The 24,587-nt window shown below is 38.5% G+C and overlaps 1 protein-coding gene across 4 annotated transcripts in view; it reads right to left on the bottom strand.

Annotated features, from left to right (window-relative positions):
• The window catches only part of LOC124171687 (DNA-directed RNA polymerase, mitochondrial-like), a 343,150-nt gene that overhangs the window by 180,853 nt on the left and 137,710 nt on the right, over positions 1 to 24,587 (bottom strand). For all 4 annotated transcript variants that reach the window (XM_046550928.1, XM_046550930.1, XM_046550929.1 and 1 more), the window contains one exon: positions 16,787 to 16,967. In XM_046550928.1, the coding sequence (XP_046406884.1) occupies positions 16,787 to 16,967 (181 nt within the window). The remainder of the gene's footprint in view (positions 1 to 16,786; positions 16,968 to 24,587) is intronic.

Genomic DNA, 24,587 nt, shown 5'->3' with positions numbered 1-24,587 from the left:
TTTTCTTCAACAGTCACCAATACATAAATATAAATACACCCATGCCTCGTATAGTGCAATTTCGATAAGCACAATTTCGATATAGCGCAAATTCGTTCCTCGGGGAAACATTGCAATGCAGTGTGGCCTAATCAAATATCTTAAACGCTCTCGTGATAAAACGTGAACTTGCGCTAAGTTTCTATCATTTTACGCATATTAATATTATTGCTTGCCTCTAATCTTCTTTTTTGTTTATGTGTTACCGTATTTGACGGCATATAAGACGCACTGGCATATAAGACGCACCCTTATTTAGAAGGCCACACACAAGGGAAAAAAGTATCAATAGTCCGCGCTACAGCGCGGTACCACAATAACTTAAAATGTGTTCTCTTTTTGTTCTCACGTTTCGTAAAAGCCAAATAAACAATCATTGAATGCAATTACCTAACATGTTTTTATTAAGGAAAATTAACAAACGGCAAGCTATTTTGAACATGATATGTAAATTTCAACAATGAATAAAGGAGTGAACGGCAAGCAATGAAACATATTACAAAATAAAGCAGAAACAATAAAAAAAACACAGATTCAAGGAAAACGTTGCCTATTATGAAATTAGACTTTAACCACTTTCAAAACCATAAAAATCCTTTTCCCTATCACCATCATCGAAAACGAGAATATCGTCATCACTACTGTTTCCGTCATCTCTAGTATCACCTTCTTCGAATAATGCGTCGTCTTCTGTTCCGTCAAGAGCATTACTGATTCCGCACTTCTTAAAGGACTTAACAATCATTTCAGCCTTTACGTCCTCCCAAGATCTTTTTACCCACTCGCACACTTGTGAAATAGAGGGCCGCTGCATTCTACCTGAGGGTGTGAGGGCGTGATGTGCCTCTCCTATCCACTTGTTCCATCGTTCTCGCACTTTTTCCTTAAATGGCTTATTCACCGATACATCTAAAGGCTGCAATTGGCTAGTCAGTCCACCAGGAATGACAGCTACCTGGGTTTTTAATTCTCTCGCTTTACTCTTTATGGTTTCAGTTCTATGGGCGCTAAACTGATCCAAAACCAAAAGAGAGGGTTTTCCTAAGAGTCCACCAGGTCGCCTCACCCATACCTTCTGTAACCACAGTTTCATTCCAGCTTCGTCCATCCAGCCTTTCGGATGAACATGAAGAATTACACCCGTTGGAAGTTTTTCTTTCGGATGAGTTTTTCCTTTGAATATGAAAAACGGTGGTAGTTTTGTGCCATCAGCACAACATGTTAGAACTGCCGTACATCGGGTTTTTTCATGACCTGTGGTTTAAATGGTTATTGATTGAGACCCTTTAATACTCAGTCTTGTTGGATGGTACATCAAATGTGAGTGGAATTTCATCCATATTTCCTATTTGACCGAGCTCAAAAGAAGTTTTCTTGCGTGCATTTATAACAAACCTATGAAATGCTAGTATTTTTTCTTCATAATCTGCTGGCATTTTCTGTGCAATAGTTGTTTTAGTGCGCATTGATAAGCCTTGCCTTTTCATGAACCTGTAGCACCAGCCCTCAGACCCTGAAAAGTTCTGATTCCCATGTTTTTCTGCAAATCCATTGGCCTCATTGATTATCATTTTGGTTGGAACACTTTTCCGAGAATTCTTCTTATCTATCACCCACATTTTTACAGCATTTTCAAGCTCAGGCCAAGATGGAACTGGGCATCGAAGGTAATGTTTTTGTTTTTTAGCAGTCTTCAGTTGATCTTCCTGCAGTCGCCAAGTACGTTTCATTTTTTGGTAGGTGGTGGACCGAAATGTCTTGCTGCTGCTCTGTTTCCATGCACTTTGGCGTAGTTTAACACTCCTAGTTTATACTGAATTGTATATCCACGGTTCCCACTCTACCTGAATAATGAAATTCACAGATTTTTCCAGGTTTTCACGGTTATTTTTCAGGTTTTCACGGTTATTTTTCAGGTTTTCACGGTTTTTTTCAGGTTTTCACGGTCTCAATTTCGCTAAATTCACGGTCCGTTAATAAGCCAACAGTAAGAAAATCACTGGCCGTATATCAACAGAAAATTAACGTACGCGACAAACGCCATGAATGTTAACGCCGCAATGAAAAGTGATATCTGTTATGACGTGATCTATCGTTTGCAAAATTCAGGGCCGATTAACGGACCAGCCCAACCGCGCTCTTGCCTGGACGCCGAATACCCTTCGGACCTTCTTCCGTCCGGACACCCGAGGTCCTTTTTTAATTCCTCGCCGAGAGATTGTTTTTTGCGCACGTTGTTATTACTGCAGTGTAACCGAATTTCCCCATCCCAATCTTTCTTATTTAACGGAAAATATTTTATTTAAATTGTTTATAGAACATAATAAATTGATTCTTCCTTATTTAACGGAAAATATTTTATGAAAATTGTTTATAGAACATAATAAATCGAAAAACAATTTCATACACTGTATTAGCACAAATCTAAGACGAACACGATTCTAAGATTACCCTCCTTTTTTGGAACTCCACTAGGGGAAATTTTTTTTTCCTAATAACGATAAGATTATAAAATGAATGCGGAAAAACGATCAATGCTTTATTTTTTTGGTAGGTTGCCTATGTTCCAAGAAACATAGGATTTTGGCGAGTAATTAAGATACTCATTAAAGGTTTCAAACAATATTTTAGATAATAACAGGAATAGTAGTACTTTATCAAGACACATAGGTCATATTGTTGATTCGACCCATATCTCTTCCAAAATTCTGAAGGAAAACGCCACCTCACTAAAAACTTGTTTGCTCTCCACTCGGCATTTACACTGCTATTATGGATTTCAGTCTGATGTAAAAATTCTTATCCATCAAACACCATTTCCAGTACACGTATTCACGAGAGCAATGGGCATGTTGTGCCTAAAACAACCACATTCGCCGGCGCAGTGACTGGTTGTGAGATGGATGACGAAGGCCAAAAATAGTTTATTACTTGAATTGTTCCTGTCTAATGAATATATTTTTAATATAATTGAGGTAGTGTGTAAAGCGTGAACAATGTTGCGTAAATCGTCAGTGGCACACCCACCTGGATCTTCGCCTTCATATCTCTACTTGTTTTCTCCAGGTAGCTCACTCTACCCCCACCCCTACCGTCATATGCTAGCGGACAACCCAAGGCGCTCTGCAATATTCACGCGTATCTAGCCCGGATTCTTTTCTTCATGTTCAATTATTTTCAGTCCATCTCTTTAAGTTCTCAATAGTTTCTTCGGAGGGGCCATGGTCCGAAGACGAATAAAATTAAACTAGTGAAAATGAAACCTGACTTTATTAAACCCACATGGAAAACACTTGGTGGTTCGAAGTCCAGCCACCCTGGAAAGTAGGGAACCACTTGTACGAGGTGAAGTTCGGAACTGATGCTATCGCGTACGGGGGTATGCAGAGCATACTGCAGAGGGCGAAGCATAACCATATGACTGCGCCATGAAATTTTTTACCCTAAAGATACCCATTCTTTTCTAACCATCGTAGCGCCAGATGAGCAGATGAATTCGGATTGTTAGTAGGGAGAAACAAAAATCCTGAGAAGATATCCCTTCGTCAGTAACTCTGACAAGTGAGACTCATAGTATAGCTCGTAATTTGATAACTGATAACAACCTGATATCATGTTTCCGGAACAAAATGCCTAATTAACTGCCGAGAAGCTCAGCTACAAGGATATCGCGTTTCGCCAAAAATCACCATCGTATTATTCCATCTATTTCCTTGCTTAAAATACGTCGTGTTTGGTCTCGTTTTTTTTAATTACGTGCAAATTCCTAACATTTCAATCTAATAATAGCATAATAGCAATTGCTGAATATCATTGTTAGATACCTTTTGGGCTAATTGGTGACTCATGCAGCAGTTGACCTCCAGGAACTGGGAACTTTGAAGGAGTTAGGCTGAAAAAGGTCAGTGGGTGAGAAGAGAGGTGTTGATGTAGTTGCAAAAGTGGCCGTGAGATGGCATCAGCGCCACCTCACTATTCACCTGTGGGTCGGCCACACACACTTATTCTGTGCAGTCTGCTGCATGTGGTCTGCTGTATGAGCTCGCTGAATAAACATCTATGGATAATTGCATTCTTTTAATTGCTCATGATCGAACCCGATCAACAACGACATGGTGTCAGAAGTGTTAGTGCGAGTTCATGCATAATTAATTTCTTCGCGTGTGCATAATTCGTGGAACGTCACCGTAAAATGGACGCAAAAATGTCCGAGTTAAAACCTTTGAATTTAGAAGGGAACGTGAGAAATAATTTCCAACTCTGGATACAAAGATTTAAAATCTATTTAAAAGCGCATGCACTTGACAAAGAAAGTGAAGAACGTCAAGTAAACATTTTGTTGAACTACATCGGTGAAAAGTGCATCTCGGTTTTCAACTCGTTCAATTTGACTGCCAGCGAGAGTACGAAAGTGGACGTAGTCATAAGTCGCTTTGAAGAGTACTTCTCTCCAAAAAAGAGCCTGACGGTGCTGCGGCACAATTTCTTCTGCCGAAAACAGATGCCAGATGAGAGGTTCGAGGACTATTTCACGGCAGTAATTAACATTAGTCTGCAATGCGAATTAGGATCGCTACGTGAGCAGCTGACTAAGAGTAAGATAATTTCTGGGTTGGATTCCAAATATTCCGACCTGAAGACCAGATTAATTTCAGAGGACGACAAGCGTCTTACTCTAGATTACGTGATGAAGTTCCTCAAGAACGTCGAGGCCTCCAGACTGGACGTGGTGACCATGGGTCAAGTGGACAAAGGGGAAGAAGTCTTGTTGGCTGTGAGGAATCGCAGAATGCTAATTGACGGTAATCCTGGTGCTAAAAGGATAGTGAACTGTAAGTACTGTGGCGGTTTCGCACGGAATAAATAAATGTCCGGCATATGGAAAACGGTGTCGGTTGTGTTCAAAGTTGAATCATTTTGCCAATAAGTGTTTAAAGAACAGATCAAGGAAGAATGATAACTTAAATTTTAAAATGAAAACTTGTAATACGTCTAATAATTGTGTGAGTAGAGTTCATGAAGCTCAAGAAAGTGATGAGTTTTTCTTGGGAATTGCTCTTGTGGCTGAGGATGGAAGTAATTGTCCATTCAAAAATGAACTTTTGAAAAGTTACATTGTACATCAAGAAGAGGTTAAGTTTAAAATTGATTCTGGAGCTCAATGTAACATTTTGAGTATAAAAGATTTTAGAAGAGTTGGGTTGAATGAGAAAATAATTAAACCTTGTACTAAAAAGATATTACAATTAGATCACTCAAGTGTACCAGTTGTTGGTTGTTGTCCTATAAATTTAAGGGATAGGACTGGTGTTATAAATACATTACAGTTTGTAATTCTTGGTATTGATTGTGCTCCAATAATTGGTCTGAAATCCAGCATAAAATTAAATCTAATTCAAGTAAATAATTCGTCAATTGAAGGTGACTCGAGTGTGGTATGTACTGTTGTAAGTGAAGATGTTCGACAGACACTCATCTCTAAAATCAATTCCCAGTTTTCAGAATTGTTTGATGGTAGTGTAGGCACTCTGCCTGGTGTCGTGTCGATTGAAGTTAAGGAAAATAGTAGACCTGTTGTTCAAGCAGCCCGTAGGATTCCTTTAAGTCTCCACTCAGAATTAAAAAATGAACTCCAGCGCATGGTAGCGGCAGGAGTGATTGAACCAATTACCAAGCCGACTAAATGGGTCAACAATATTGTCATTGTGAGGAAGAGGAGTAATAAAATTAGAATTTGCATTGACCCTCGTGAATTAAATAAATGTATAATTGTTCCTAAATTTCAATTGCCAACATTTGATGAAATAAAATATAGAATGTGTGGTGCTAAGGTTTTCACTATTCTTGATGCTTCAAGTGGGGTTTGGATGATGAAGCTGGATGAAAGAAGTAGTGAGTTGTGCACCATTATTACCCCATTTGGGCGTTTTGTCTTTCGCAGAATGCCATTTGGTGTTTCCAGTGCCCCTGAATTGTTTCATCGATTAATGGCACAAATATTTGAAAATATGGAAGGTACTTGTACTTATTTAGATGACATTTGTATTTGGGGTTCTAGTGTAGACGAACTTTACCTAAGAGTGATAAAAGTTCTTCAAGTTGCCCAGAAAAATGGAATAAAATTTAATTTAGATAAATGCCAGTTTTTCACAAATGAAGCTTCCTTTTTAGGCCATATTTTTTCCGAAAAGGGTGTAAGTCTAGATCCCTTGCGTGTGAGATCCATCACTGAAATGAATCCTCCCACTGATAAGAAAGGAATTGAAAGATTTCTGGGTACGACTAGCTATGTTTCAAGGCATATAAATAACTATTCCACCCTAACAGAACCATTAAGAGAGTTGCTGAAAAAGAATGTTATGTTTTTGTGGACAGATCGTCAAGAGCAGGCTTTTCAAAAACTTAAGCAAAAGCTAATCACTGCCCCTGTATTACAGTACTTTGATGCAAATAAGGATGTTATTCTCTCAGTGGATAGTTCTTCCACAGGCCTTGGTGCAGTGGTTTTACAGGAAGGAAAACCAGTAGCATTTGCATCAAGAGCACTTACTTCCACAGAAGTTCGTTATTGTCAACTTGAAAAGGAAATGTTAGGTATTGTGTTTGGGTGCCTTCATTTTAGACAGTATGTGTATGGTAGGCAAGTTCTTGTGGAAATTGATCATCGTCCTTTGGAGACGCTATTTAAAAAGCCATTAAATAAAGTCCCTGCATGCTTGCAACGTATGATGTTAGCAATTCAAGCTGATAATTTACAAGTTATGTATAAGCCTGGGAAAGAACTGTACATTGCAGATACACTTTCTAGAGCTTATATTTCCGATGGCGTGGATGCAAATTCACAAAGTCTCAATGAGGAAGTAATATGTCAAGCCAAACTGGTAACTGAAAACCTACCTATGTCAAAACCCTTGTGGGAAAAATTTAAATTGGAAACTGAGCAGGATAAATGCTTATCTGAGGTGAAAAGGTACATCATTAATGGGTGGCCGAGAAGTAAAAATGAAGTTAGTCTTGTAGTAAGGCCATTTTGGAATTTCTGGGATGAATTGACTGTGATTAATGATGTAATTTAAAAAAATAATAGTATTGTTGTTCCTAAAGCCCTGCAAAGGGATATGATTGAAAGGCTTCATGAAGGCCATGTAGGACTTGTAACAGCAAAAATTAGAGCAAGAAGTGCATTGTTTTGGCCGGGGATTAATAATGATTTGTGTAATGTAATTAGTAAATGTACAACTTGTTTACAGTTTAAACCTGCTAATCCGAAAGAACCATTGTTATGGCATAAAGTCCCTGGTATTCCTTGGTATAAACTAGGTGCTGATTTATTTCAATGGAATGGTAAAATGTATTTGGTGGTAATGGATTACTACTCAAAATATATTGAAGTTGCTAAACTTAGTAATGTGACAAGTCAGTCTATAATCAAATTTGTCAATGCATTTTTTCAAGATTTGGAATACCTGCTATTTTGGTAACTGACAATGGTTCTCAATTTTCTTCTAAAGATTTTAAGAGATTTGCGTCACAGTATGAATTTGAACATGTAATAGTTAGCACCAAATGGTCTCAATCGAATGGTCAGGCGGAAAGTGGAGTGAATATTGTTAAACATATTTTTTTTAAATCTGCCGAATCAGGTGGTGATATTTATTTGGGTTTGCTGGAGTACAGGAACACCCCGAAGCCATACCTGCCTTCCCCTGCACAAATGCTATTTTCACGGCAGTTTGTTGAACATATTGTTAATTCATATTATTTGTTATTACATTGTTTCGAGATGGGTATTTATTTCGTTCAGATTCAGCAAACATAAGTGAATTAATTAATTCAATTCTTAAAAAAGGGGAGATGTTGATGTAGTTGCAAAAGTGGCCGTGAGATGGCATCAGCGCCACCTCACTATTCACCTGTGGGTTGGCCACACACACTTATTCTGTGCAGTCTGCTGCATGTGGTCTGCTGTATGAGCTCGCCGAATAAACATCTATGGATAATTGCATTCTTTTAATTGCTTATGATCGAACCCGATCAACAACGACAAGGGGGGAGCGCGAAACACGTTTCTATTGTTCTCGTGTAACTCGATATTTTTTTCGAAGCTAAGGTCTTCGTAATACAATCCCTGCGGGAGCTGGAACCTTTTTTTCTTTATTTTGAAGAAGAGGAAAGCGACAGAAGTGGGGAAGGGAATGCTGAATGGAGGGGGATAACGGATCTTGGAAAATGCGCTAATGTTACTTTCCCACGGCACTGAGCTTCTCCCAATGGTAGTTCCATCTCTTGGGGAAGATTCCAACCATGTGCTTGTCGTTATTAGCCATAAATGACACATTGTATTTATTTGGTCTCATTTTCGTCAAACGATGGATGCGGGAAAATTATGCGTCAGAACCGCGATCTTCAAACAATCAATGCGAGAAACGATACTTCGGGGAACGATAGATGCGGGAAAAAATTACATTGTCTACAAGGAACTTTATTTGGGACCATAAAAGGCGAACGATCAATGCGGGAACGATAGATCGAGGTTCCACCGTATAACTTTTCTTTTGAAAGCAGCAGTGTAATGACTTCTTTTCTCCGCTATCGTAATACTCTGAAACCAAAACTGAATCGATCTCACTAATCAGGGGCAAATCATGTTCCCTTCATACCGTTGCTCTGGGAAAAATGGAACGACTTTGTAGCAGTTTATATCGCGACGGCATTGAGACTTTAACGTTACAATCCTAGGCGAATCTAGGGAGGGGCACGGGGGCACATACCCCCCAGACACTTAAAAAATATGCAAGATTTCGAATACGGTCACATTATCATTGAGCTTGTTTTGTATCATGAGGTATCCTTGTGCCCCCCAGAACAAAATCCTGGATACGGCTTTGCTTGTGCTCCCCCACGGCGGAAGTGCACCCGGCGATTGATTGGCACGCACGCTTTACCTGCTGCCTAAAATGGCAATAGTTTTTCACTTAAACACAAAATTTAATAAGCAAAATTACTGATCAGGTATTTTTGACGTTGATTTTTCGTTGTATAGCTATATATATATTAGGTGGCAAACTCAGGTATCCATAATTTTTTCTGACGAAAAGTATGCAACCCGATTGACGTCGAGAATTTTGCATTCAATTGTAAGACTAACCCTCTTTTCTGCAGGAGTTAGGAGGGAAAAAAAACTTGTCTTAGATAGGTGAAAATAGGTAAATTATAATTCACTTGGTTTGAAATATATAAGGCATAATAAATACCTGCTGAAACATGTTATTTTCACTTTCACTTTATCACTCGTCAAATATTTCCACACAAACTTTCCGATTGCGACGTAAAACTGGCAAGTCCCAGGTCGACGCATGCGAAAATCATGTAATGCTGTGTTGCCATAAGCGGAAATCTTCTCTCGTTTTCAGGGGCTTAAAGGCCGCAACGCACGAGAATTAGTAACGTCGCGCCGAAAGCTCACTGTCGCCCGGTTCAAACGTAGGGAGCGTAGTGTCCACAACGCATAGCAGGTTTTCAAGGTTAGCGGTCTTCCAATCACAGGATTGAGGGTGTTGAATAAACGTTCAAATTTTTCGTCACACAGGCCATCTAGATTTAGTTTCGAAAGTGGTCGCTGCAGTCAGTGGGAAGCCTAATTGGGTGGAAGGGGGACTAAGCAGTGACAGAGGGAGGGAAAACTAAGCCAGTCGAGGAAAGTAAACAAGCTGATGAGAAGTGGTGTCATATTTCAGGGGGGAGAGAAAAGGCCTGAGCTGGGGAAAGATGTTTTTTTTCAGGCAACATTCGTTCCCACGCTTTTCTGACCCATGCAACGATGCTCGCCACAAGGAATAGAAGTGCGCTCGCTACGAACGAAGATGAAAATTTCTGGCAAGGTATTATTTTTACGATCGAGAGATTGTTACGGTTTTAGGACAAAATTCACGGCTTTTTCCAGTTTTTTTCACGGTAGACGAAATTCACGGCTAATTCACGGTTTTAAGGTTTTCACGGTTGAGTGGGAACCTTGATATCTTAATTTCTTGTTTCCTGTAGTCATATATTCCAGGGTATTTTTTTAAACAAACAGTTTTAAGCACCAATACCGACACGTTTATACAGAGTAGCACCGATACCGACACGTGTGTCGGGCGTCATACGTTGAACGAGTAGTACAATGTTGTACTATGTGCTACTCCCCACTTCTCCGCACCGAGGGCGGAGCGAGCACTGCTAGTTTCGTTTACTTTTTGACGGGAAGGGTGCGGTGTCCGAAGGAAACCACCCCAGTTCTCTCTTTTGAGCTATATTTTTGTTGGCAAAAATTTAGTTAAACCTGATAAAATAATTATGGTAGATGTAAAAAAAGTTGTGTGTGTCTAGACCTTTATCCGGGCTAAAAATAGCATTCAGTATTGAAAGTTAACCAGTGTCCATCACGTATAAGACGCAGGTAACTTTTTTGAGACCAAATTTAGGAAAAAAAGCGCGTTTTATATGCCGTCAAATATGGTAATCGAAATCCATTGCTGTGCAATGGCCAAAAGTATTATGTACTCGTCATTGGGTCCAGATAGCCAGCCTACCGAAGTAATTTATCTCATCTCCTTAACAGAATGACAATAGTTAATTTAGATCATTAATTAGGTAAGCGTGGAGCTAGTGAAAATGACTTTTTTTAAGCAATACGGTTTGAGACGTAATTTTTGCTGTCAGGCAATTGACTTCCAGGTATAGGGTCTATGCTAAGGCCTTCAAGGTCATCCGTATTCATGGGGAGAAATGGAGCAGAGGCCGAGTTGCGTATGAATAGCATCAACACATAAAAGGCTCCGCTATAAAGTCCCAAACACAATAGCTTCATTCCCTCCCAGCAGTCATAGGCCCTCTGCGTCTCACGAATACAGTTCAGCAGTAGAAGGTGATTTCGATAGAGCTATACAGAGCAAAAACCAAGATAAAGTGGCAAAAAACAGGAATTCAGGTAGAAAAATCAAGAATTTATCAAGAAAAACCATAAACCTAGAAGAGAAATTGAAAGAGGTCAATTGCTTTGAAAATGGAGAGCATCAAAGCGATATTGTGCGGAAGTTTAAGCTCACGATGCCACATTCCAAATAAAGATGAAGTTAAAACATCAGTGACCTCAGCAGCACCAACTTCAACCAAGCAGTCAACACATACGGAAGGATCATAGTGAATTTGTACAAAAAGACGAGAGTGGTAATCGCTCCGAGACATTTAGTGAAGATGGTTGATTCCAGAATTTGAAATGGCAAGCAGGTACCGTAAGTTGGGGCGAGTTCGGACATGCGGGGCGAGTTCGGACGATCTCGCCGGCCCATACTTACATTGTGTTTTCTTCCGAAAGTCACATTGTTATACAGTGAAATTATGTCTCCCAGACGGAAAATGATACAATGTAGCGTATTGCGTATAAATGCAGCGGATCTGATGCTCCTCGCCGTAGTCAAACCGATTAGTTTGCGGTGCAACAGTTTGGTGGAACTTCTTATCGCCGAAAAGAAACTACTTTGCTGTTTGGTAAGTGCTTCCGATTTTCATGAGATTAATTACCTTTTGAAGCTGCATAGCTTCACATAACATACAACAAATTTCATTTAATTATCATGAATATTGTATTTACTAGAACGCGTTATTCGATTTCATGCAGCTCGCGGGCGAAATGGTGCGAAACTACGTAAGGGTGATTGGAGGCCGGCGCTTCCGCGTGCATGATGAGCGGCAACTTGAAAAGGCAATTGAGGCCGTAAAATGTGGACGCATGACGCTACGCACTGCGTGCAAAGAATTTGGAGTCACAAAGTCAACAGTCCACGATAGACTCAAAGGAAATCACCCTAAAAAGTCTGGGTCTGGTTCACTACAACGTGCGTGCCATTTTTCAAAAATAGGCTGGGGCCAAAAGTTTTGATAGGAGACAATCTTTCCAGTCACCTCTCCTTAGAGGTAATTAGGCTGTGCGAAGTGATGGGAATAAATTTTGTAATGCTCCCTCCTAATGCGACCCATTTATGCCAGCCTCTCGACCTTGCTTTTTTTAGGCCACTTAAAATCGCATGGCACAAATGTCTTGATGGGTGGAAGCGTAAAAATCATGGAGTTCTTCCTAAAAGTGAGTTTCCGAGATTATAGAAATCTGCCTTCGACTCAATTGGACCTTCCCTGTCTGGCAACGTTCGTGCTTGATTTAGAGCTGCAGGAATTTTCCCATTCGACAAAAGTCGAGTAATAAACAAAGTTCCTTCTTTGAATCCGGAGGAAAATTCGGTCAATTCCGCCGGAGGCATCGCATGGTCAGATGCATTTTTGCAATGGCTTGCATCATCTCGTGTAGAATTAAATGTAGAAAAAAAATCAAGGGGGAAAATGCTTCATGTTCAGCCGGGGAAAAGTGTTAGCGCTGAGTGCATGAAAGGTTCATTAGTTGAAGAAATGGAAGAAGTTTCATCGGGGGGGAATTCATCTGCAGGTGCTTCTTTTTCTTTGGCCTCGGAAAATAATAATATGTCTAAGGAAAGTCATTTTGAAATTCCCGGCTCTATTCCTAAAAATTCATTCCTCTTGATTAAGTTTGAGACGGATAAGCGTGACAGGTTTTTTGTGGGAAAAGTTGTAGAAGTCTGTTCCAATGAACGAATCAGAGTGCAGTTCCTTCGGAAAAAAACCACAGTGAAGGAGACATATTTCTGTTTTCCCGACGTTGAGGATGAGTCTATAGTTTGCAGAGCGCAAATTGTTCGTTAGCTGGCTGCGCCGAGGGACTTGCGAAGGGGCCGCTTCGTTTTTAGTGGGTTAACTGACATTGATGCTGTTGAATAATTCTTGTACTCATAAATGGTATTATAAAGATGTTCTATGTTTTATTTTTACATTTGAACTAGTGTCAAAGTTCCTAAAGTGTCCAATTCCTAAAGTGTCAAAGTTGCGTCATTGCTAAAAGATCGAGCTCTTTTGTTAGACTTGTGATAATAAATGAAGAGATTATTTTATTGTTTGTTTTTAAATTGCATCAATAAAAATGTGACGTCAAGCTGATTTATTTTGTAATATATCATTTTTAAGCATTCCCGTTTTCATCAACATCTCTTTCCAAACCTGCGAAATCTTACGCCCCTGCCAGCCTAATTTAGACGTTAAATTAGTAATAATTTTACCACTAAGCAAATTTTTTGGATGCATTTATAAATTATGTATTCCATTTTACCATTTTATGACTAGAATTAAAATCTAAAAATAGGAGTAACTAGGTAACAACCACCTATGCAGCGCTTGTAACATTTTTCGATCTCTATATTTTTCCGATGGAAACAAGAAACTAAAAGTATGTTTTAAGTCTTGTAACAAAAGGAAAATATTTATTCATTGTTATTATTGATATAAGAACACGTTTTAATGAATAAATGATCTCCTATTGTCACAAAAAAATATTACTATGAATGAAAACGTCATTATCTTGCGCGTGTCCGAACTCGCCCCACTCCGTGAGGCGTGTTTGAATAAAGTTATTGAATATTTTTCGTAGGTAAAAATAAAGCTACATCAATTTATTTTTAACATGAAGTTTTCAAAGGTTAATATATTATTAATTTCGATTTTCACGACTTTCGGTAAATATTTCGATGCAGGGATAATGATTATTTATAAAAAAGTGTCCGAACTCGCCCCAACTTACGGTATTTTCAGTGCGGTGATATCAGGTGAATCTGCATGTGTTGATATCGCAGTCACCGCAACATTTTCTGATGAACTCCAAGCTGTGATAGAAAGTGGCTCCTTTACCCCTCAACTAGTTTTTAGAGTTGACGAGACGATATTGTTTTGGAAAAGAATGCATTCTCGTTCATTCATTTTCAGGGAAGGAAAACCTGGGTCAGCTTTTAAGGCATTTAAAGACTGTTTCACTTAGCTGCTAATGCCTCGGAGGACTTCAAATTAAAATGATTTACCATTCATAAACTCTGCTAGCTATGAAATGGCATTCAAAGAAGCATCTGCCCATCATTTCGATGAGCGACAAAAGGGCCTGGGTGACACAATAGTTGTTTTTAGACTGGCTTGAAAAATCGTCAACTGCCGGCTATGCATTACGAACCCCTGAGATAGCAGATGTTAGCCCACCTGCACGACAGGAGGGAATTTCAAAAGCACCTACGCATTTTTTTAACGTGAATAAAAATATTTGAATGCGTGCCTACTATCTTTAAAGAAACTTTAAACTATAAAATTTATATAAATAAGGTATTCTAAGGCTACTTATGGGAATATATATGGTTTAGAGGAAATTAGATACCTATGCTTCCAGGAACGCATCCCTATCTTCTCAATATTAAAACGCTCTTGTATAACACAAATTTGTATAGCTCAAAGACCCCAAGGAATGCATCCATTGGGCTATACGAGGCATGGGTATACTGATTTATTTTAGTTTCATCACATGTACTTTCAAGTTTTTTATCAGTGATTGCATTGCAAAGGAGAAGAACCGGCATAAATAAAATTAATGCAACTTCCAGAATTAATAATTATTAATTCTGAATTAATTAAGGGAAACAAGAGAAATACTGTAATCAGCAATGCAAGATAGCAATCGTCTGCTTTACCAATGCCTAAATACATCGAAACATTTTCACACCCATTTGAAGCTAATATAAATAAAGATGCTTGTCAATGCATAAAATAATAATTGTTTTCTTGATAAAGTAAGGAAAATTATGTAATTTTGGCACAAGCACCAGAGGTAAACAAAACCTGTTGTATTGGCTTTGCATGGCACACCTCCCTAGCTCATTCAACCGGTATGAAAGGCTTTCTCTGAATGGCTGATAGTTTAACTGCCAAGTGCCAACTAATGATGATGAGACAATAACTTGTTGGTCACCGGGAAGATATTTAGAGAAATATCACACACAAGGAACTGTTAGATGCGCAATTTTGATGTGGCTATCCAATTTAACAATGCACTATCAATATATTTCATGGGTGATTTGTCATACTAAGTTTTTATGGTGAAGAACAAAGTTACATGCATAATTTGAGGTTTCAAGCCTCAATATGTCATTACATAGAACATAAGCCATGATAGTAAAAAATAATTTTTACTCTACTGACACACAATACTCTCTCTCACTCCTACTGAGTCAATTTTTCTATGTTGAAGAGAGGGAAAGCCATGAAATTTCAGAAAAAATTCATTTGGTAAAAAAATACACTTGTATTAAATGCTCACTTTTCCGCAGCCTCCCATAGCAGGGGAAGCACAACACTAACTACACTACCAGAGAGGTATGCCAATTTATGCAAGAGGTGCAATTTTCTCCAAGAAATTGCAACCAAAATTGCAAAAAAAGAAATCCAAGCAAAATCCTATTTTAATTCCATAACAGCTAGCTCCACTCCCAAAATCAGTCACATTTTAACCTTGGTTGTACAGCTCATCCATTCATCACCCAAAAGCCCCACCCCTCATCTCCCTGACAGACTGCAAGTGCACCCCCCATTTTTACCCTTCAATCTACCTACGTACTTCACCCTGACCCATATGAGCAAAACATCAAATTATACGGGTAAGCTTTTTGCCTCAGGAGCCTCTTCACTTTCTAGTTGATGCAAGATTATTCATTTTCACAGAGCATAAAAATTTTGTGCAGACAGTTACAACACTTACTCTTCATTACACTTTCTTTATTAGAATTGTTCAGCAATGTCACTTGTTTCATCACTCATTAAATTTTTATTTGCAGATATAATGAATGACTTTTTATTGGATTCAAGAACCACACTTTTCAATATTTTAGTGTTGGAAAGACAAGTTTGCCGAAGTGACTTCATGAAAATTTTCCCCTCTGCTTCTCCATGTGAAGACCATAAAATTTGAAACTGAAAGTGAATTACCGATCTTTTAATTTCAGACAATCATACCACCCAAGCCTACTCTCCAACCACACCATAACTGCTTCCGTGCCATGATACTCTCATACTACATCAGTATATCCCAAACCTTTTCAAGCCACCATCCATTTGGATCCATAAACCTATACCCAATGCCTCCAAATCGGTAACTTTAAAATAATAATCAGAATCATAGACTAAATAATCAAATGAGTAACATTGTACTAATTAAATTAAAAACGAAGACTAATTGAATACTTATTTAGAATCCAATAGTTGCATAGTTTTCATAGCGCATTTATGCAAAATACTTAATACACAACAAAGGAACTTGAGTGAGAACATACTTTTAACAAAAAAATAAATTGCCCCCCTGACATCCACTTGGCTCTTTTTGCCCTTATAGACTAGAGCACCGCCACCCAGGGGGTGGTAGCACCCAAATCGGCAACCACTGCTCCAAATGAACCCTCAAAACTCACTAATAATTCTATGTATCCAACAAGGATCAGTGGAGAGAAATCCCATTGAAATACACACTGTCACCCAAAATATGATACACCAACGATAAAGCCCTAACAAAGTGACCCAATCACATCTTCTATTCTTTGGTGGCTTATGGAGACCCCAAACCACAACTAGATAAGCCCCAGACACAGCTTTTTGATAATATTAATCTCAAAATTGAGCAGGAGTGGAGCAGTGCTTTTATCTCGCTTGTAGCTCAAAATGTCGAGTCTTCCACAGCCCTAGAATGTTCGATATACCTAGTTACGAAATGGCTATTCCAGGATAACTTGACAATTATCTAATAATAACTAATCAATAGATTATAATTCACCAAGCTCACCAATGATGCTCCTTCCCCTTGATGTGAATTGACAAGACACTGCCACGCTTGCCTTGTGCAAGTGATTTGCCTCTCAGAGAGGGACACCCCATCAGGGTTGGCATACCAATCACAGTACTTGCTGTACAAGTGTTTCACTTTGTTCAATATTCCAGTCTTCTCCTTCCAATTCACCTGATACCTAATAAATCAAAGGAAAAGTAAAAGTTAGATCTCAGGTATTATAAAAATTTAAAATGTGACGAGCAGTGCCCACCTGCATGCTTTGCACCTTTGACCTTGCTTTGGTTGACCTTGCTGGGCTACTGGTTATTAACATGTTGCTTGCCCAATCATGACAATCATGGCCCAATCGCGAGAATCATGGACCAATGGCGAGAAATGGTCAAAGGGGTTTTGTGGGACATGAAATTAATTGTGGCATGCCAGTGACTATCTCTCCTTTGCTGGAGTTTTGCAAAAGAGAACCACTGCAGTAAAGAGGCAGGAATTAACTGTGGCTTACCACACTTTGTCTCCTGTTTTGTGGGCAGGCTGTTTTTGACTTGCTTATGAATCTTTTTTGCCCACACATTCGCCCAATGTCAAGCTACAGTGCTGGGACCAAGTCTAAAATGTGCAGGCAGAAATTCTGTATGTATTTTCACAAGTAGGAATCGTGTCAAGCGAGCACAAATTTATTCATCTCATAATGGACACCTATGGGCGAGAATTTTTTGTTTGCATTTAATGCCACCACTTCGACTCCAGCCAGGCCTTGCAACTGTGATGTGGTGAACGACCATCACCCAAGCATCACTCTACCTCCAGTCCATGGACTGTATTTTATTTTCGCATTCAATGCAAGTGGACCCATTCAATTCCAATCCACAATTTCACTTCCTGCTGCTCTCGGCACTCACCATCACCAGGGCGAAGTAGGAGGCCACAAAGTTTACCTTCAATCAGGCAGGCTGACATGCTACATACTTAATAGTGTAACCTCGATTTATCGTTTTTCAGGGGGATGGATGAAAAAAACGATGATTACAGGAAAACGACCAATGCGGGAAGTTTGTCCGGGTTGCCAACGTCCCAGGAAACGCTGGATTTTTGCGAATTATGACATTCATTAATGGATTCAAAAATTATTTTAGCCGATTACAGGAATATTATTCCTTTATCGAAACAGTTCGGTCATATTGTTGATTCGGATTATATCTCTTTCAAATATCCTGAAGGAACACGCCGCCTTGCTATAAAAATGTTTCACTCCACTCGGAATTTCCACTGCTATTATGCATTTCTGTCCGATGTAAAAATTCTTATCTATCAAATGTCATTTCAAGTACACGTATTTACGAGAGAAATGTGCGTGTTATGCCTCAAACAACTGATTTCGCCGTCGCAGTGATTGGTTATGAGATGGATCAAGAAGGCCAAAAATAGTTTATTATTTGAAATGTTCCTTTCTTGCCATTAAATTTTTAATATGATTGAGGCAATGTGGCGTTAATCGTCAGCATCGGCACGCCCAACTGATCCTCGGCTTCATCCCACTTCTTGTTTTCACCAGGGATCTCGCTCTACCCCCACCCCTGCCGTCATGTACTAGCGGACATACCGAGGCGTGCTGTAATATTCATGCATTTCTAGCCCAGATTCATTTCTTCGTCTTCAATTATTTTCAGTCCATCTTTTAAAGTCCTCACTCTTGCCTTCGGAAGGGCCATGGTCCGAAGAGGAATAAGAACAAAACTAATGAAAACGAAACCGGACTCTATTGAACCCACACGGAAAACACTCGCTGGTTTTAAGTCAACCCACCCTGGAAAGTACGGAACCACTCGTATGAGGTGAAGTTCGGCACTAATGCTATCGCGTACGGGGTAAGCAGAGCTTACTGCAGAGGGTGAAGCATGACCATATGACTGCGCAATGAAATTTTTTATCCTATAGAGAAGGCAACTTACCCACTCATTTTTAACAATAAGTAGCGTAGCTCTAGATGAGCAGATGAATTCAGATTGCTAGTAGAGAGAAACAAAATATCCTGAGAAGACATCGCTTCGTTAGCAACTCAGACAAGTGAGACTTGTAGCATAACTCATAAATTGTAGCCAGACGACCTGTTTTCGAAAAAAAATTGCATCAACTGCCGTGAAGCTCACTTTCAGCTGCGAGGATATCAATGTTCGCCAGAAATCACCATCGTATTATTCCAAATATTTCCTTGCTTAAAATGCTTAAATAACGTTAGAATTACGTCGTGTTTGGTATCATTCTTTACTGAATTACGTGCACATCACTAATATCTCAATCTAATAAAAGTATAATACCAATTGCCGAAAATCATTTTTACACACCTTTTGGGGTAATCGGTGATTCATGCAGCAGTTGACCTCCAGAGGTGGGGATCTTTGAAGTGAGCTAAAAAAAGTCAGCGGTCGAGAAAGGGGGATGCGTGAAAATGGTTTCTTTTGTTCTCGAGTAACTTGATATTTTCTTTCCAAGCTAAGGTCTTCGTAATACGATCCCTGCTCGAGCTAGGACCTTTTTTTATTTCGGAGATGAGGAAAGCTTCAGATGGGGAGAGGCGAGTGCTGAATGGAGGGGGATACCGGATCTTGGGAAATGCGATAATGGAACTATCCCACAACACTCAGCTTCTCCCTATCATATTTCAATCCCCTGGGGAAGATTCAAACTTTGTGTCTGTCGTTATTAGCCATAAACAACACGTTGTAAACACTTCGTCTTATTTTTGTCAAACGATGGATGCGGGAAAATTATACGACGGGACCGCGATCTTCAAACGATCAATGCGGGAAAACTATACTTCGGGGAACGATAGATGCGGGAAAAAACTACATAGTCTTTATGGAACTTAATTTGGGACCAGGAGCGGCGAACGATGAATGCGGGAAAACAATCAATGCGGGAACGATAAATCGGGGTTCCACTGTATATGTACATATATGGATGAAATTACCGGCAATAGACTTATTATTCCTTGCAAGCCTTTAAATATTTAGTATTATGTACAGTATTTAACAGTATATATATTATATTTTACACAGTATGGTATTTTACATCGCTAATTTTCAACTTCCCCGGCTTCTGTGCTATAGCTTTTTAGCTTTGGCAGGCAAAATTATCTTAATGAATATGGCATTCCTGTGGCAATATCTGAGTTGGCGACCTCAAAACAGGAGTTTGTCTCATAATAGTCCCACCTCATTCAAGGGCATGCTTTGCTCAAATACCATGTGTGTCTCATCAGAGGACTTCTACAATAAATTTTTCTACATTATTAATATTTAGTCCTTTTAGAAAAATAAATAATTACTTGAATAAATATTTAAGCTTGGTTTTGTTTACTTCAGTGTCATTTAAATATTTTTCGTATTTACAATTACTTCAGGTAATAGCTTTAACAAAACATGCAAGAATTTTCAAATCATTGTGCTTGGTCAATTGGTTTGTTACATTGATGTCGTTGTCAGGTTACTAGCAAAGATTGCACTGGTCCTTGTACTGTTTATGTTATGTTGTTTATGTTACCCCTTGTTAAATAGCCAGTTAAACTACAAATGAGTTTCCTGTCACTAACCATACATGATGATATGAAATTAATCACATGCGTAGGCTATAAAGTGCCATAATCACTTCCTAATTTGATGATCCGAAACCCAATATTTCTCATGAAAACACAGAGGATATAATGTAATGCAATAAATAAATTAAAATACATAAGATAAGAGATTAAAAAATTAAAATACTGTCATAATCTAAATTTTGATAATCATGATTAAATGATTTATTAATACTACTTCCAAAATCAACACAAATGTGACAAAACCCAATTCTAATAACATAAGCCCACTTCTCAGAACAGACTCAAATATCACTATACTTCACTGTGACACCACTAAATTTCTCGGTTTATATCTCAATATGAACCTTGACTGGCAGCCTCACATAAGCAAATTAATCAACAAAATGAATACTGGGATCTACATGATCAGGAAACTTGCCCCAACTACCTCAATTCAGATTCTAAGTCTCATCTACTTCGCCAAAATCCATTCTTTTTTAGTTTATGGAATTGTATTCTGGGGTAATAATAGCGCTGCAATCAAGGCATTTTCAATACAAAAGAGGGCTATCAAGAGTATGCTAAGGGTCTCAATTAGGACCCCTGCAGGGCTATTCTACTGAACGGGGCCATACGTATGGCCGGCCGTAAGTTTCGTATGGCCTAACCCGAAATTACGGCCTATACCGATTCCACTCTCAAGGGGCCATATCGTATGGCCCGGCCAAAAGTCTTAACGCCCTTTCTGCAGGCGAGTATGAGAATTATAATTGGTACTCTAAGTTGGGTTCACTTTTTTTTAACACAAGTCATTTTTTGAGAAGGAAGTTTGTTCCAACGTGGATAAAAAATTAATTCTATGTTCCTAAACTGAAATGGACTCTTATTAAAGGATAAATGTGGATTTTCTTTAAACTCTGATCTGGCGGCAGACGCTGGAGATCTTTGAAAAAAGTGAAGAACGCAAATCACAGGCGAGAAGAAGCAGAAGAAATTTGTACACGATTTATACCCTACAGCATTAAAATATTCGTGAATTGTACATGCAATGGATAGAGTTAGAACATGACATCCTATTGTAGTTCTAACCCCCTTTCTCTCCTTCCAATGGTGTAACTATTGTCTCATGGCTGCAATAATTTGCCCTCAAAAGAAATGCAGCCAATGCACGAAACCTAAAGATGAAATTGAAACTTCAAGTTTCATTAATTTTATTATCAGAGGGTTATGTTTAGGTAGCTGTATAAAATTAAAACATCAATATTAGACTATCATTCTTTCCTTGATTTATGGACGACATTTTTCCTTTACGCATCGACTTACTGAAGATTGCTTTACTACCAAAAAAGTGTGTTGCCCTATGTTTCTTAGATATCCTCCCTCATGAACCGTAATGCTACGAGAATCTTAAAATATAAAACATTTAATAGCGGATATTTCTAGCTACCTACAGCTTTTCGAAACAAATAAGTAAGAAATCTGCTAGCAAATGTAGCGCAGAAAGCAAATAAAAGCCCGTTCCTCCGTTCACTTTAACATCGAGCATCCATTAAAAAAGTATTTATAACTTTTTAACTACAAGCGAACTTTTAGTTTATCCACTATATCTATTTACGAATTAAGTAACAACTTCTTTTGATGCGTGGAAATAATTAATGAAAATATCTATCATCGTATGTGAACGGATTACACGTATCCCATATACTCCTTCTTTCCAGATGAAATCGGCGTCTTTATTTTATACATCTAGCCAATGCCCGTTGAATCCGTATATGTGATCCCTCGCAATATTCATATATTTCTTGAAACAATCGCTATATAATCGACGACACTCCGTAAATTTCTTCTATAACTCTGTAGGCGACCAATGTTGTTTCGTATGGCCCGAGTTATGACCGCCTCCTAGGCAGGCCATAGTATTACGGCCTTTAGGCCATAGCTACCGCCCGACTTATGGCCTTTCGCTCAGAGTAGAATCGCTCGAAGCCATACGTATGTCTCGAGGCCGTAGTTATGGTCAATTTCGACCTATGGCCCGGCCATACGATTAGCGGAATAACCCTGCAGGAAGACCTCTATTCAGAGAACGTAAAATACTTGCTCTCCCCTGTGTTTATATCTTGAATTGCTGTACTTTAGTGAGAAACAATAGGCACCTGTTTATGCCCAACTCGTCAATCCATAACCACGGGACACGTGGTAAAGACAATGTCCATCTGAATAATCAGCCTTTTAATGTAAGCAGAAAAGGTCCTCACCACTCAGCCTCTATGGTTTATAATAAAGTCCCAAATCCAATAAAATGTGCAGTGAGTGATAATACTTTTAAAAATAAGCTAAAAGAACTGCTACTTAAGAAATGCTATTATAGCATTGATGAGTATCTTAATGACAAATTAATATAATTATGTATGTATTTAACTGCTTATCATTTACTGTAATTTCTATGTAACTTTTGTATAAACTTTTCTTCCTTTTTTGACTAAATCCTATGTTATACTTGTATAGCCAACAGGAAATTAAATATTATTATTATTATATTCACCCACTCAATTGAAGAAAAAGATATTTTTAACAACGATCCATGATGGGAATTAAAACTTAAAAACATAAGCGACAGTTTATGGCTTGTGAACTTGAGATGGCAATCACCAAAAATGGTAAATACGCTCATGTCTTGTTTATCACAAGGGATGCATTACTTAAGGTCTTTGTGCTAATGGAATTTGCAAAAAAAGAGACCATTTTAACATTGGGTAGGTAGGAATGCATTCTCGGTAGCATGGTACATATTGGGTATAAAATTTCCTATAAACCATGTATACATATTTCTATTAGATAGCATCAGAAAAGCTTAATTATATAAGCATTTACAGTTTAAAATACCTTCAAAGAAAATCAGGCATACACAGTCATTTTCTCTTATAGAATAATTTGCATTTGTTTTTGCAATTCCTTCCTTTCCAGTGGGCGGGTTAAAATATAGGAAATAAATGCATACTACTTCAGGAGTTTTTAATGCATTGCTGGAAATATTGAAAAATGTATTTCCATTAATTGCAAAGGAGGAAAAACTTGACAAAATATATGTAAATGAGGGGGAAAGGAGGAAATGTCAATCAGCTTGGATTTCATCAGCAAATGTTGCAGTGGCTTTGCTACCTGCACTACCATATTCACCTGATAACACAGTACCAGCCCAGCATATGAATTCTGAAACCAACCAGAGCCTTCCACTAAATATATCAAACCAATCACCACCCACATCTTCTTTTGTAGATTCAAAGAAAGCCACAGCCTATGCATAAATCACTGCTTGTGATAGAGAGACATAATTTGACCATTTATGGTCAATCTAGGTAGTTAAAAGCCTTCCCATTTCCCAGAAGGCCTATGACTGCTGGGAGGGAATGAAGCCAATGGATTAGACACACACTTTCTCTCTCTCACAACCTTTTAGGCGCTGGTGCTCCATACAGCTCTGCCACTGCTCCACTTCTCCCTCATATTCACCGATGAACTTGAAGGCTGCAGTATGGACCCTCACACTGTAAGTCAATTCACCCAATAACCTATGATGGCAAAAATTACATCTCAGGCCCTAATGTTTACAAAAAAAACTAATTTCCACCAGTTCTAAAGCCTCAATTAATGATCTAAGTAAACTAATTTTAATGATCTAAGTAAACTCAATTATTGAGTTTTTTTTAAACAATAGGGCCTGAGATGTAATTTTTCCATCATAGGTTATCGGGTGAATTGACTTACACCATAAGGGTCAATACCATTCAGTTAAGGCTAAGAGATAAATTACTTTGGTATGACTACCTGGACAGAATGATGAGCATTGCTTTTGGCGATTACATATCAGTGGATTCTGATGAACATATAAACAAACAAAAGTGGATGATTTAAGGCTAACAATAATGTTAATTTGAGTCAAATGAGAGTAATTTTGTGAGTTTACAGCATGTTCATGTTATGTAAAGAGAGGGTTAAAGTTATGTGATTTGGCTAAATGGTGTAGGGAATGATTCCCCATGGAAAAAAAGAGGCCAAATTGCAATAATCAAAATTGAGCCAAACAAAGCATGGGTGCACAGGAATTAATTAGTGTTAATTCAACATTCCTGACATTACATATATATTATATACATATTTTGTAATCCATTGGTAATCGAGGTATTTACCTGTGATCATGAGACATAACTACAAAGCAAATTT

Source organism: Ischnura elegans, chromosome X, assembly GCF_921293095.1.
Source record: "Ischnura elegans chromosome X, ioIscEleg1.1, whole genome shotgun sequence".
Taxonomy (NCBI): domain Eukaryota; kingdom Metazoa; phylum Arthropoda; class Insecta; order Odonata; family Coenagrionidae; genus Ischnura; species Ischnura elegans.
The sequence above is the reverse complement of the archived record's forward strand: the minus strand, read 5'-3'. Positions and strand labels throughout refer to the sequence as shown.